At 41.2% G+C, this 14358-nt stretch overlaps 1 protein-coding gene across 7 annotated transcripts in view; it reads left to right on the forward strand.

Annotated features, from left to right (window-relative positions):
* The window catches only part of LOC148013718 (GHMP kinase family protein), a 99925-nt gene that overhangs the window by 17368 nt on the left and 68199 nt on the right, over nucleotides 1-14358 (forward strand). For 2 of the 7 annotated variants that reach the window (XM_087667928.1, XM_087667934.1), the window contains exons 2-5: nucleotides 4000-4075; nucleotides 11198-11348; nucleotides 11452-11552; nucleotides 14242-14354. In XM_087667928.1, the coding sequence (XP_087524054.1) occupies nucleotides 4068-4075; nucleotides 11198-11348; nucleotides 11452-11552; nucleotides 14242-14354 (373 nt within the window). In that variant the 5' untranslated portion in view covers nucleotides 4000-4067. Of the gene's footprint in view, nucleotides 1-3999; nucleotides 4110-5231; nucleotides 5293-9722; nucleotides 9822-10401; nucleotides 10494-11197; nucleotides 11349-11451; nucleotides 11553-14241; nucleotides 14355-14358 lie in introns of those variants that run through there. The other 5 variants (XM_087667930.1, XM_087667932.1, XM_087667931.1 and 2 more) reach the window with 5 other exon arrangements.

Here is a 14358-nt window from a genome sequence, read left to right on the forward strand (position 1 = left end):
TAGGTACTTCCATGATCAGCCTAGTAGACACTTGTGTTTCCATAGCTATGCTTAGTTAGTTACTAGTGTAGTGAATACTATTCTGATAGTTGTGGATTTATAGAGTTGTGATTGGTTGGATACTAGTGCAGTAACTACTATCTTGGAAAAATGTACATTGCTAGAATATGGGGTAATAACAGTTTACTTGGTTACTTGGAAACATGTATAGATAATTGTACGTTGGTAGTACATGGAGTAGTAGCAACATGCTTGGTTACTTTGAAACATGTGCGAACAACTGTACATTGACAATACCTGTAGTAATGACAGTATGTCTGGTTGCTGGAAAACATGTCTTAGTCATTTCGTATACCATGTTGGATTTTCATTTCATGAAATCGGGGTTGCTTGTGAGGCTTTAAGAGGGGGTATGTCACTAGAATGAGAAATGAACTTAATGATTCAATTAAACTTCACAAAGATTTTTAATTCAAATGAACCTTACCTTTGGTACCCCTAGCTATTGGCATGGTGAGAGTTCTTCTCCAAGAGGCTTCCAAGAATGTCATCTATGCTTTGGAGGAGAATGAAGACCATCTTTGAGGTGAATCTTCTCCCATGTACTAGTGACTCTCCCTAGATCATCTTTCCTTTGCAGTTTGCTATCAGTTTGACAAAGTTTACAAAAGGTTCTAGAGTAGAGACCTCCAAGTTGTTATGAGGAGATTGATAGACAATTAGTCATTTGGAATATGTAGGTCTAGGTGAAACCAGAGTTCCTTTCAGGGAAAGGGTGATAATGACCTGATTAAACACTAATTACAGCAAGTGTGAAATTCACATAAACTGAGATGAAATTATTATTGATAAATCTTGGACAATGGATGCATGATTGGCCCCAAAACTTGGTGCCCTTCGTGGTATTTCTTTAGCTTGAATTGAAATTGGTTGAAGTACATTGAGATTGCTCTCCAGTCTCTTTCAATTTCTGATGCCCCTTGCTGTCCAATGGACAACAAGTCTTCAATTCAATATGCCCCTTGATTCTGAAGGGAATTGCTCCTTGGGTGAGAAATTTGGCCTGAATTCAATTATGGCTAGCTTCTCTCTTGGAATTCTATGAAGTTCCCCAATTTCGTGGCTGAATTCCAAGTCCAAGGCCTCAATTTTGGAGCATACTTCTCGAAGAGGCTGAAAAACCCTGATTTCTGCTGCAAATTAGGGTTTTGCAGCAGAAATTCTTCAATTTCCCCCACTTGGGATTAAGAATGGCCGATATCTTTTGAGTATGGCTGGGATTTGGCTGAGGGATAGAGAGGAAGTTGTAAAGAGAGAAAATTTAGAAATTTGTCACCAGAAATTGGTGAAATTGAGCTGTTGTCCCTGTTTTCCAGCCCCAGATGGATTCACCACCAACAATTGGAGCATCAAAGGCTGTAATCTCCAAGAGAGAATGCATCAGCAGCAGTCTCCAACTTCCACAGGTCAAGAATTGCTGAGAAACAGCCCCAAGAGCAGGTGGCAGCAGTCAAATCTTCTCTCCTCATTTGTCGAGGATTGGATTCAGCTCCTCTTTCTCTCTTTCTCTCCCCCCAAGTCCCCAAGTCAATTACATTTGGTAATTTTGACAATTGGCAGCCCTTATTGATTTGTAGTCATTTTCAGCCCTTAATAATTAATTTTCATAATATTAATTCTGAAAATTGATATTTAAAATTTGTGTCTAGAAAAATAACCGTGCTTGCCAATAATTAAATTGGCTAGACCAATTTGTCATCCAAGCTGTCCCAAGCTTTTATTAGCCCTAAAAGTGGCATTAATTAATCGGTTAATACCTACTCCTAATGTCATCACTAACATTAATGTCTAATAAATTATCCTAGGCCAATAGTTGTTACCAAGTGTAGCACTTAGTACTTGACCACTACAACTTATTATAACTTTTGACATTGGCATTGATTGAGATTTTGGGGTCCTAGGTTCGATATTTTCACTTAATTGACTTGTACAACACATATGCACCTCACATTTGGACATTTGACCTTTAATTAAGTCAAATGCCTAGCAAAGAATTGAAAAGTGAAAAATTCATGTCCCCATGACACTAGGATTGAGATAAGCTACAGTTTGGGCAAAGCACACACATTTAGTGGGTTGGCTAGGCGGCCAGCCTTGCGCACTATATCAAGGTTTCAAGAGACATCTATAGGGACACAGCTTGGAGGTCCTTAAATATATAGTGGGATGTAGCATCTAGGTGGTTGGAGAGTGATGTAGCCATCCCATAGGAGTGGCTTACCCCTCTCCATCATGTGCATGTGTGGCTAGGCTGAGCAACCGTGTCTTCACCATGGGTATCTTGGTGTAGGTGGTAAGCAAAGTCAAAGGTGCCCCCTCAGACACCACCTTCATTGTGCAAGAGAGTGGCTGGTTAGCACTTGAGAGAGGAAGCAAGGCTTAGGTTTCCTTGAACTCCCTTGGATCCCTTGGAGGAGAATCCAAGTCCTAGGACCCCAAGGGAAGTCATGGCAGCTTGACCCATGCATTGTTTGGTTAGATATCCAGGAGTGACGACTTTGGATTAATGAGTTTCTTTACCTTATAGGATAGAATGTAGACACATCTTGATGCAAGATGAGATGGACTAGCTCCATCATGTAGTAGACACTGGGTAGGTTGTAGAATTATGGACATTTTTAGACATTCTTTTTGATGGCACCTATGGGATAGCCAGTGACCGACGAGGGTCTCATTCTTCCTATGGCTAGTGGTGCATGGGGTTCTAGCAGTTGGCAGCTGTTTGGTGCAGATGCAGCAGGACGGGGTCTACCAGCACAACCCATAGTAGTGCTTTAGACACCGGAGCACCATCTTGTGGGGTGCACAGTTGGTATGGAGAGGAGCTTGTACAATAATCTGTTCAGTAAAGCCTAACTTGGGGATTTGTGGTGCTTTCTACTGGCAGTCAGTCAGTCAGGGATATCACCTTCCCTACAAGGCAGAGATGCATGACACAATTGTCATCATGAAGGCTGGCTTGTGTGTTATTGTCGCTCTGGAGGCTTTGCCTAGCTGCAGGAATTGGAGCCTACTACATTGCAATCAGAGGTATGGGAGATTATTGGTAGTCTCATCAGGTGGCATACCTGGAAGGGCTGCTGCTGCTGGTCGATGTATGCCACTTTGGTGGAGCTCTGGTCATCCATCATTCAATGCCTTAGAAGCTATTGGGAGGACCTTTAGGGGGACTCTCGGTATTGATGGGAGCTTTGGCAGTAGTTCCTTCATACTTGCGATTGCCATAGCTTGTTTTTTCACCCTATAGGATGGTAAACATGATGATGTTACAGTCCTCAACGGCTTCTTTTCCCCATGGCCCCAAACTGACCTAAGAGGTCCGTATATATGTGATGTGATTTGATTTGCATCCAGCTACAGCTAGAATCTTGAGCATATTTGTGCTTTGTTACATTTCTTCAAAGTAATATAGTTAGCCACACTCTTCTTTTGCAAAAACAATAGCACCTCTCACTCAAAACAGAGTTATCTAGGAGAAGAACAGCTGGAAGCGTGCTCAAATACCTACAAAAAAAATGATCATATAAAAAGCTAATGAAGCATGCAAGTTAAGGTGTCTGTCAGCATCAACATGAACATTGGATCAGCAGTAATTATAAACATGATCAGAGCAAGGACTGCTTTGTGGAATCAGGACAGTGTCTTCTTTCTCATGACACATTGATGCACGTGTTGACGACTAGTTTTTATCGTGATTTGGATAGAGGAAGAGTACAGTCCTCACTAATGGATTATTTTAGATTTAAACAGAAAAAATGTGTTCTCACCCTTGTCCACATTCTATACTAAACTTGCATTTGAATGCCGTAATAATAGTGCACTCTATTTGTTTTCCTTCTTGCCATCATCTTTTTCAACTTACGAATTCCAACATTGTCTGTTGTAGACCCAACATACATATGATTTTCACTTTGTATTTTTTTCCATGTTGGCTTGCAGGAGAAGCTCGAGCTCAAAATAAGGCCAGATTATCAGCATCATTTAACTTATTTTCCTGGATTCACCCCATGGCTGTGTATGTGGCCTTCTTATTCCTCCATTACTATGAGGTGTTTGAAGTCCTTATCTTTTCTCCTTTGAGCATTTGAAATGACAAAGACACTTCTAATATGTCTCGAAAGCATTTCTGTTTTTGATTAATACAAAGACTGTTAGAGCTAGGTTCTTCATGATTGACCAGTGCTTATCTTAATGCAAGTTCTTTTGAACACCAAACAACCTTGTAAGTTGGAGGTGCAGTTGCATCCAAGGATCAAAAGTGACCAACCTCACTCTTTTAAGGTGTAGATGTGTACTCTGGGATATATGCAATCTCTTCCAAATAACAGGGCTTATCTTTTTGAATTCTAAATTCTATTTGTCACTGGTAAAACAAAAGGATGGTTAAATAAGGTGAATAGGAGGAGACACTTTCCAGCTGACTGCTTTGAGGCTGGCCAAGCTACTTTGTACTAGGTGGAGTAAAGAGCAATGTGTGGATAATATACATTCAATGTGATGGATAGTGCCTATTGAAGGGGTACATTGACCATCGTGATCTATCATCTACCAGCTAGGCTATATGTTGATATTTGTCAAAGTGTAATGTATCAATAATCTCCCTTTCTTGGCAGTGGTGGTTTGCTACAAACAGAAAAAAGTATCAAGGGATTAATCCTCCTATCTCATTGACATGTTTGTGTCTACTAAACTAGAGTAGAGTACATGGCCAGTAGCATTATTGGTACAAGGCAAGAGGAGGCCTGAATAAGGTTAGGAGCTTGCCAGAAAGGAGCTATCATAACGCATAAATGGCTTACCTTTTAGGGCATAAAAATGGGCTAGAAGGGTGGTTCTACTTGTTTAAAGTGGAAATACTGTTTTGGAAGAATTCCAAATGATTTTTAAGGAGTTTTGTTGTACCCATTAAAGACTTATTATTGCCTATCCATCCTTCTTCTTTTCTTAGCCATTAAAGGTTCCCTCTGTCAGCCATTGCATCTCTCTTGTTGTACACACCATTGCTGTAATGAAACAGTAAAAAATCCTGGCTTTACTCTCTTTGCATACGATCCCACTTATCTCTTGTGTGTTGAGGGTGGAGTTTTGTAGTACTAAAACAGTTGGCATTAGCAAGGTAGGTGATAGATCTAGTATTCTTGTGGCTGCTATGGGCTAAAGTGTTTTTGCAGTTGAGCAAATGGGAACTGCAGGAAGCAGCAGCAACATTGGATTGCTTTTCTGCATTCAAAGGTGACTTTTTTCCATCCAGTCCAATAGTTTGGGTATTACTACCTATTAATTTTTCAATGCAATTAAAGGAGAATTTGTCTGTCAACATTGTAAATGCAGTAGGGTTTTTGTCTATGGACAGGGTTCTACTGTGTATGCCAACGTTAATTAGAAATTCTAACCCTATGCCTAATTAGAAGCCCTAACTATGTAGTGTGATCTGATAGTGAAGTATCATGCACTATCATAGAAGCCCTAACTATGTAGTGCCATCTGATAGTGAAGTATGCACTATCATGTATTATAGGGAACAGGTTTTTGAAGGACCAATGGTGAGAATTTACTGGCATCTTACATGAACATGTGGTAACATGCATAGGTAAATGAAATGATGTGATGTGGCATCTGTCATTGGATAACTTGCTAGTAGTTGAAGAACTAGTGGCATGTGCACTATTAGTCTGCTCCATTGAGCTATTAAGCAGTTTGCTGTCCACATCAGCTGTCACCTGCTGCCAACCATTCCCAAAATTTGCGTTTGCTGCTGGCGACCTGTCTACTAGGCATGATGACCATCCAGGAGCTGTCGCCTACTGTGGGTGACCCCCCAGCTGGCTGGGTTTTGATTCTACCTGCTCATCTTCATCAGTATAATTGTGTTTTGCTGCACCAGGATTTAGTCAGGCTGCCACGTCATCAGCACATGGAAAAGGTCAGCTAAAAACAATGAGGTAGCTTATGGTATGGGCTTACCTAACGGAGCTTGTGTCGATTCAGTTTTTCAAGTAAGTAAAGAGTTTCTACATGATTATACATAATTTGATTCGGGTTCCTTTGCCTTTGCAAGACATCGGTGAAAATGGTCTAGAACATTGTTTGAGAAATTTTATGATCCAAGAAGTCCTAGTTGCATGAAAGGGACTACCACCCAATTATGCTATAGATGCATTCCATTGATAGACCTCACCTATAGCTTGTTATCAAGGATGATGCTTCTTACATAGGGGTGGAAAACAGTGGATTCCTATTTCAATGGCTAGAAGATCAAACATGGTTGGTCACAAAGGTTTAGAGCTACATATGCCATCTATGTCTTTATTTGCAAGAACAAGAAGGGGTAGAGGATGATTCAGTGCTTGAGGGAATGTCAACCGAGGAGCATTGGTCTTGTGGGGTAAGCAGATGGTAATGCACACGTGCAGGTGCATAAAAAACCCCAAAGTTCAAAGCAAATGTGAAAAAAATTGATTCCTCCAATCTTCTCTAGAGCAAGGGCCTAACTCTACCTTTTAGTTTGCCATCCCTGGCTTCAGAGGGAAAAAGACACAACAAGTGAGCTCAATAGTAGTAGCATTTGACTGCATAAATTGTAAGCTACTCCGTCTCATCAATGTACAATACCATTCAAGATCTATGGAACACAGTTATCATCATACAAACTTGCAAAATATAATGCAGTCAGAGCTTTTGTAGAAATTACGAGGGCTATATTTGTTTTCCAGCCAAATTTGAAGGGTTTTTTGGGACTTTCTATCACAGTGGGGAGGCATCTTGGGCATTTTGACCAAACTTGAGGGGTAGTTTTTAAAAATGGAGGGGTATTTGGAAATTTCTACAAAAAATAGGAGTATTTTGGAAGCACTAGGTGAACATGAGTTTAGACAAAGCTAAATGCATTTCGTTTTTGGCAAAAAAGTGACGTGTTAGCGGATTAGTCAGTTCATGGTTGAGTCTGTACTTGTGGTACAGTAGACTGGGCTTAGAGATTTTTTAGGCATTTTATTTACCATTGTTTATTGTGGTTTAGGCATTATTTGCAGCCAGTTGGCCAGCATTTAATGCTGGTCGACCAATTATATTTTAGGCATTTATTTGGCCTATTTATTGTCAGCCTCCCTCCTCCACATTCATTCATCACTTGATAGTTCCTGGAGAGAGGGAGCAGGTGCCAGTGCCTCCACAGCCAGTGACTCACATTGCTTCTGTACTGTCTCATGTTCTGGCATATAGATTCTATTTCCCGAGCATACATCTGAGTTCTCATCTGTATTGTGTTCTCTCTTTCTTTTCTTTTGTCTTGTGTTCAGTAGTTTATTTCAGCACATGTTTATGCTTCCATTGCTGCACCACTTCTGACATGGTATTAGATTTCAGGATTTGTGTTTTTGCTGTGTTTTCGGGCTGATTTCAGGACTGTTTTCCCTCTTGCTGATCAGGCAATGCTGCTTCAATTAGGCGACCAGTTTTACCTGCGTTTTTTGCTGGCGTCAGCATCCATACAGCTTGTGCATCCATTTCAGCCTGCGTTTTGGTGTCTTCGCCTCTCCTCCTGACTGGGTGCTTGCATTATCAGGCCGTTTTTGCTGTTTTTGGAAGTTTTTGACTAATTTCTTGACTTTTTACAGCAACTTTTGTCTTATTTTGATCAGATTTTGGGTTATACTATATGTGAACTCTTGCTTTTTGCAGTCTGTGCTTGTGGTTTGGCTGTGTTCCCTCTCCCAATCCCTTCTCTTCTCTACTTTTCTAAATCCTCTCCAGATGGCTTCTCCATGCACATCCACTGATGACAAGCTCCATGGACCTAATTATTACACGTCGAGTGCGGTGATGACGGCTTGGTTTATCTAGAAGCAGTTATGGTATGTGGTTGGCGGAGCTATGGCACGTCCTCAATAACCTTCTCCTGTTCCATCTGATTTTGATAAAGACAGCCATGAGGAGGCAGTACTTACATGGGATTCGGATGATGCCCGTGCTTATTCGGCATTACTTTGGTGTATTTCCAAAGAAGTCCTACCGGTGGTACCTCCTGTACAATAGCTTTAGACGTATGGTCGAAGTTGAAGTTTGATGTGCGAGGCTTCTTCCACCATGAGGGCTGTTACTCTCTATGGCCAGCTCCACAACTGAAGTTTGAACCCAAGGATATGATCCAGTCATTCCTACTTCGCGTTACCCAACTCCAGGACCAGCTTTGCACTATGTAGTCTACCCTATTAGAGGCACATCTTGTTGGTACAGTACTCTACAAGCTTCCTTGGGAGTTTGATGGAGTGATGAATGCTCAGTGTTACCACTGTGGCAAGAAAGATCATTTAAGGAAGGATTGTAAAGAGTTAGCAGCTTCCAAGAAGAAAAAGGAGCAAAAGACAAAGCAAGATGCGGACTCCTCCGACGAGTCATCATCTGCCTCAGATTCTGACTCAGCTTCTTCGGCCATGGCGAAGTCCAAGGCGCGGAAGGGATCCTCTTCTTCGGATCGTGGGAAGGGCTTGGTGGCCCCTTCCTCAACTGCTTTCTAGTAGTGCTGATGAGGTCATTCCTCATGACTCTCCAGTGCTAGAGAGGGAGTGTGAGAGGGCGGTGAGATGGGGCAGCCGTGCCTCATCTATATTTCTATACGGATGCACAGGATCTAGAGAGGGACATCCTTGACGCATCGCTGGCAGGTACAAATCTTGAAGCTAGGATTGACATCTAGGCTCATGATGGGCTGGTTACTTGAGAGAGAGTGGGTGGCTTTCGTTTGGAACTCACATGAGGGGACACTTTGGCGGTCTGGCCAAAGAAGGGGAATCCATGGTCATTTATGCGCTGCGGCATTGGTGATAGGATGGCCACGTATGCTACATCAGAGGCATTGTTGACAGACATTGAGAGCTGCTATGATCTTCTCTATCTTCAGGAGAGCTGGTACGATCGACATTGATATCAGGTTCTCTCCGAGGGACCTTGGTGGTGGCTCGCGCACCCACTACTTGGGTATCCACGGTTCTACTCTGATGGACATTGTTGTATGTACTATGATGCGACATTATCATTGTATATTGTATTGTATTACATCACCCATGATCTGAGAGAGAGTGTTAGTAGATTATGGTTGAGTCTGTACTTGTGGTACAATAGACTGGGCTCAGAGATTATTTAGGCATTTTATTTGCCATTGTTTATTGTGGTTTAGGCATTATTTGCAGCTAGTTGGCTAGCATTTAATGGTGGCCGACCAATCATATTTTAGGCATTTATTTGGGCCTATTTATTTTCAGCCTCCCTCCTCCACATTCATTCATCACTTGATAGTTCCTGGAGAGAGGGAGCAGGTGCCAGTGCCTCCACAACCGGTGACTCACATTACTTCCGTACTGTCTCATGTTTTGGTATATGGATTCCATTTCCCGAGCATACATCTGAGTTCTCATCTGTATTGTGTTCTCTTTTTCTTTTCTTTTGTCTTGTGTTCAGCAATTTATTTCAGCACATGTTTATGCTTCCATTGCTGCACCACTTCTGACAACCTGTTGTTGTGCCATGCATGAAGTAAGAGGAAAGGAAAACAGAAAGTAACCGGGTCCAGCAACTAGAATGAAGAAAGGGTGATCTTGGTTGTCATTAAGGTTTTGGGCATGCCAATGGCAGTTTTACGATTTGATTTACTGTCTTTGATCTAGGAAGCTGATTTTGGTCATGGAAGGTGTCTTGGAGTTGTGTGGATGAACTTGACAACCAGTATTGATGATCTCGGAGCAATACATCCTCCTTTATATTGAGTAATACACCATCATCCTTATATCTAGCTATTCTACTTTTATTCTTCCAACAAAAGAGAAATTCTATTAATACAGCCACCACAGTCAGAGAGACCAAGTTAAAATATAAGCCATGCAAAGAGAGTAATGATACAACACAAAATACCAATATATATTTTAATAGGCAGGTTTATGATATGGGGCGTCATTCGTAGTGTTGGGTGCTTGGCTATGAGGCTATTGGTGAGTCTGGTGTTCAGCTCTTGAGGTTTCTTTGTTTGCTTGTATGGCTTGTGCCATGTTTATGTGTGAAGTGGTGTCTATGGGGCCTTTCATGGTCAGTTATTGGGCAAGCACAAAGCTCAGGTTGTTGCCAAGGGTTTTAACCAGACATTGTTATAACTGAAGCAAATGGCTACCTTTCATCAGTTTGATTGCCGATCATAGGTGGTTTATCTACTATGGATGTCAAATCATTTAATATTGGAATGGAGTCTTTCAGGATGATGAGCCACCAGGATTTGTTTTCCTGGCTATTGCTTGCAGAAAGCTCTTTATGGGCTGAAGGAGGTCCCTTATGCTTGATATCAGAGAGTTGCTAGTGTTCTCCTTAAGCATGGCTTTTGGTGGTCAGATTCTTCAGGTGATGCTGGCTCAAATGGAGCTGTTGACCCAGCAGTCACGATGGATTTGGTATGATTCACTTCACAACAATACATTCAGGAGCAGTTATGGCGTTTGGTATGGTTCAGTGGTGCTGTGCTATCTCTTGTCCTCTGTATCTATAATCTAGGTCCTATGCTCTTCGAGCAAGCTCAGAGTAGTTTGGCAGATGCTATCTACCATGATAGGCTGGCTCTGATATGGCTCAGTCTATTCAACCTTGTTTTGTCTTCACTTCTCTCCCTTGTTCAGCTTGTTGTAGTCATGCACATTGCATTCTGGTTCTCAGTTCATTCAATCACTGGCTTCTGCTGTTTGTCAATCTGACATCATGCACTTAGACGAGAAGCTGTGTCAAGTACTCCAGTCCGATCAAGCATGTGAATGTTGTGTACCCAAGGTCATTCATGCTGCTATCCTAGAATATAAAGTTAATACAAATTTCATCCTTATACTTGGAATTCATGGTATCTCTTCATATCAAACACATACAAGTATCCTGTCTATCTGTCAATGACATTTAAGCTTGTTTACATGCTATATTTAATAACCCCCCCAAAAAAATCCAACTTTTTTGAGTTCCTTAAGATGATCATGTAAAGATATAGCCAAACTTTTGCTTCATTTGTGTAAACCACTACTGCGTGTTGAGTACTTCAGTATTTAAGAACTATTATGTGTTGGCTATGGGACTCTAAAAGGATTTTAAACATGAAAGTTGTTGCTTTTTACAGGGTGGTTTCAGCACCTGGAAAGGTTTTGCTTACGGGAGCATATTTGGTACTTGAACGGCCCAATCCTGGGCTTGTTCTTTCCACATCTGCTCGATTTTTTGCTATTGTGAAACCTCTGCACTCAACACTGGATGAAAATAGCTGGGCGTGGGTAATAATCCATTATCTCAAAACTCAGCTTTGGAGGTGACATTGCATTTCTTCTTTTTGCAGGAGGTTGACTGTCATTACTAAGCTTGTAATTTGCTTCTTAGTCTTGGACAGATGTGACCATAAGATCTCCTCAACTCTCCAAAGAGGCAATTTACAAGCTATCTTTGAGAAATTTTACATTACAAAAAACCTCTCCTTTAAGGTGAAGTGAATGCTGGCTTAACAAGAACTTCTTGTATTTGTTACTGGCGTCCTTACAGTGGTAGATTTAGACATGGACAAGGCTTTTCTATTTTGGTGGTTTTTGTTGAGAACAGTGCATGCACTTCAAGTTTCACTTAATGCTTTTTCTTTAAAACAGTGAAACTGTCGTGTTTATTTTACACATCAAAGTGAAAGTTTGAATCATGGAGCTGAGTGGATATGCTACTATCCCTTCTAATAAGCACAGAACACTAGAGTAAGATGATATGCATAACATGAGATATAAGTATATGCATTATTATGGTTGCAAGTCTAAGCCTGAACAATTTATCTTTTTGTTGCCACAGAACAAAGGGTGCCAGACAGCTAGATTAATTTGGAATACAGAGATAACCGTGTGAGATTAGGCAATGCTATCAAACACGAGAAACGTTACACACTGATCAATTGATAGGAAGTACAACATACTGGCTGATTGACGGGCACTGATGACAGTGCATCTGCAAATAAAGTGCTCCTCAGTCTCAACCTCTTGGTGGTGTAACTGGCAAATGCATGTATCCTGAGGCATGTGTGTATATCATCCTGTCTCAATCATGAGCTGTGTGAAGATGTCTGTATCTGTCCAATAGCACTGCATATCCCATCAGAGAGGTGGACATCCATATATGATGGAAATGATGTTGCTATTGTGCCATCTTCATACCAAGGGGTTCTAGGGGGTGTATCCATGTATGATCTATATCAATCTCACAATACCTGACCTAATAACTCAACTCTGCTTCGTATGGGTGAGATCTAAATACACAATCATACAACAAAGCAGATACTAATATAGTACATAGTTAGGGTTAGGGTAACTCAGAAACAATGAACATTGAAGAAGAGACAATGCCATCATATGGAGGCTCCTACAATTTGCATTTACAGCCTTCTGGCTTCTAGGATTTGCATTTGCTGCCCAAGCCATCTTCTTGGTGTCCAAGAACTACACTTCGCTCCCTCGATAGTTGGTGATCATCTTTCTCATCTTCGATGAAATCAAAGGATTGTAGGCTCCCTCGACAACTGCCCTTCACATTCCAATGATTACTTCGATAGCCCACTGCCCAAAGGACTGCGTTTTGCTCCCTTCATTGTGCAAATTCCCCACAAGTGTTGCTGCCTGATTCAGACAAGAGAGTGCAGCCATCTTCTGAGCTTCAGCGCTGGTGTATTGGCTTTTCTTCACATAGCATGATTTAGTGCTTCATCATCTTGATCTCTTGTTTTGTGAGTTTTTCTTCTCTCTCAGTGTTTGTAGTACACACTTTGTGTTTCTCCCCGCAAACCCTATTGTCTCTTTTCACCGTTGCATATCTTGATAGATGTCCCACCCCAAAGCAATGGGGACATTGGACAAAGGGTGCTTGTAGGTTGCCCAGTTATCTACCAAGACTATAGGGGCGATGGTTATCTTACCAAGGGAGGCTAAGTGATCACGCCAGAGAGGCCAAGGCATTGGACAAAGGGTGCTCCTCGGTTGCCTAGTGGCCTACTAGGACTTGCAAAGGCCAATGGAACCACATTGAACTTGTGTTGTCATTGTTAAAAGATAATGCTTAATTTAAATCATAGTTTTTGTCTTGTTGAGTAATTTGTGCCCTTAGGGGAGAATAAAAGGGATGGTGCAAAACGCGATTTTCATGCAAAATGCTATGAAACAGTCACTTGGATAGTGCTCTCATAGGGGAATTGGTCTACAAGCATGCAATTTTTCTACTCGCTGCCTGATAGAAGGATAGATGCTTGTATTATTATCAAGTGAATATGTATGAGTTCTCATAGAAACATTAGAAGTACCTTGCTTAGATTGGGAGTGCAAGTTAAGCACTGCATGCAGTCTTAGAGAACTGCTGTAAAGCAAATGCCTTTCACGCTAATCTATGTAATCGACCAAGTGATGCTAGCAAAATGTGTTGTCCCTGGTTTGTAAGTGGCCATCTAGAAGAGGTGGGATTGAAACTGAAAGACTATTAGAACCAAGAAGATAAATGAAAACTCACTTGTTAGCAACAGATGCTATGACCACATATGCAAAATCAGAAAGAAGTGATAGAGCCACTTTTCAGCCTGCCACCCAAAGCTTCCTGAATCTTCTTTACCACTTTCAATGGCATCTTCATTGCCCTCATTAACACTCTTATACTAATCAATGCATTAAAAGTGTTGGTTTTGCACATGGTTGAAGCTGTATGAGCACACGATCCACAGGGGTTAAATTACAACATGTTAGCAAACTCCAAATGAAGGACCACACACTTAACGTTCTCTCTTTTTGCCTTTCTCACTCTCTTTTTTCATTCCCCTGTGTTATCCATTTTGCTAATCAAGAACCGTGCTGTAGACAAGATTGGCATGTAACCAGATTATGCTGAAGCAATTGTAGTGTATGATTGACTACATTCATAGCCTGATTTTGCTGTTTACATATTTCTTTGTTGGCAATGAAGTATCAGACTAAACTGCATATGCCTGTGGGAAGACCATATGGCATAGACTCTTAAATTGGCAGCACATGCGTATGCATCCCCCTAGAAGCTGTACTCTTAAGTTTGAACCTTACTGCTTTATCCATTTGGTTACTACCAGGATCACTTGTATGATTCACACTGAATTATATAACATCATTGCTATTACCTTTACAGCGAAGAGGGGAATGCATTTGCGGAGATGGCTTTACAACTAGCAGTTGTGGCAGCCATTCTTACACATCGAAATACTGAGAGACAAAATGACTTTAAGAAGACTTTGTTACAAGGTGA

Source organism: Lygodium microphyllum, chromosome 26 (assembly GCF_053477565.2).
Source record: "Lygodium microphyllum isolate KBCC chromosome 26, Lygodium_microphyllum_v1.1.10, whole genome shotgun sequence".
Classification (NCBI taxonomy): domain Eukaryota; kingdom Viridiplantae; phylum Streptophyta; class Polypodiopsida; order Schizaeales; family Lygodiaceae; genus Lygodium; species Lygodium microphyllum.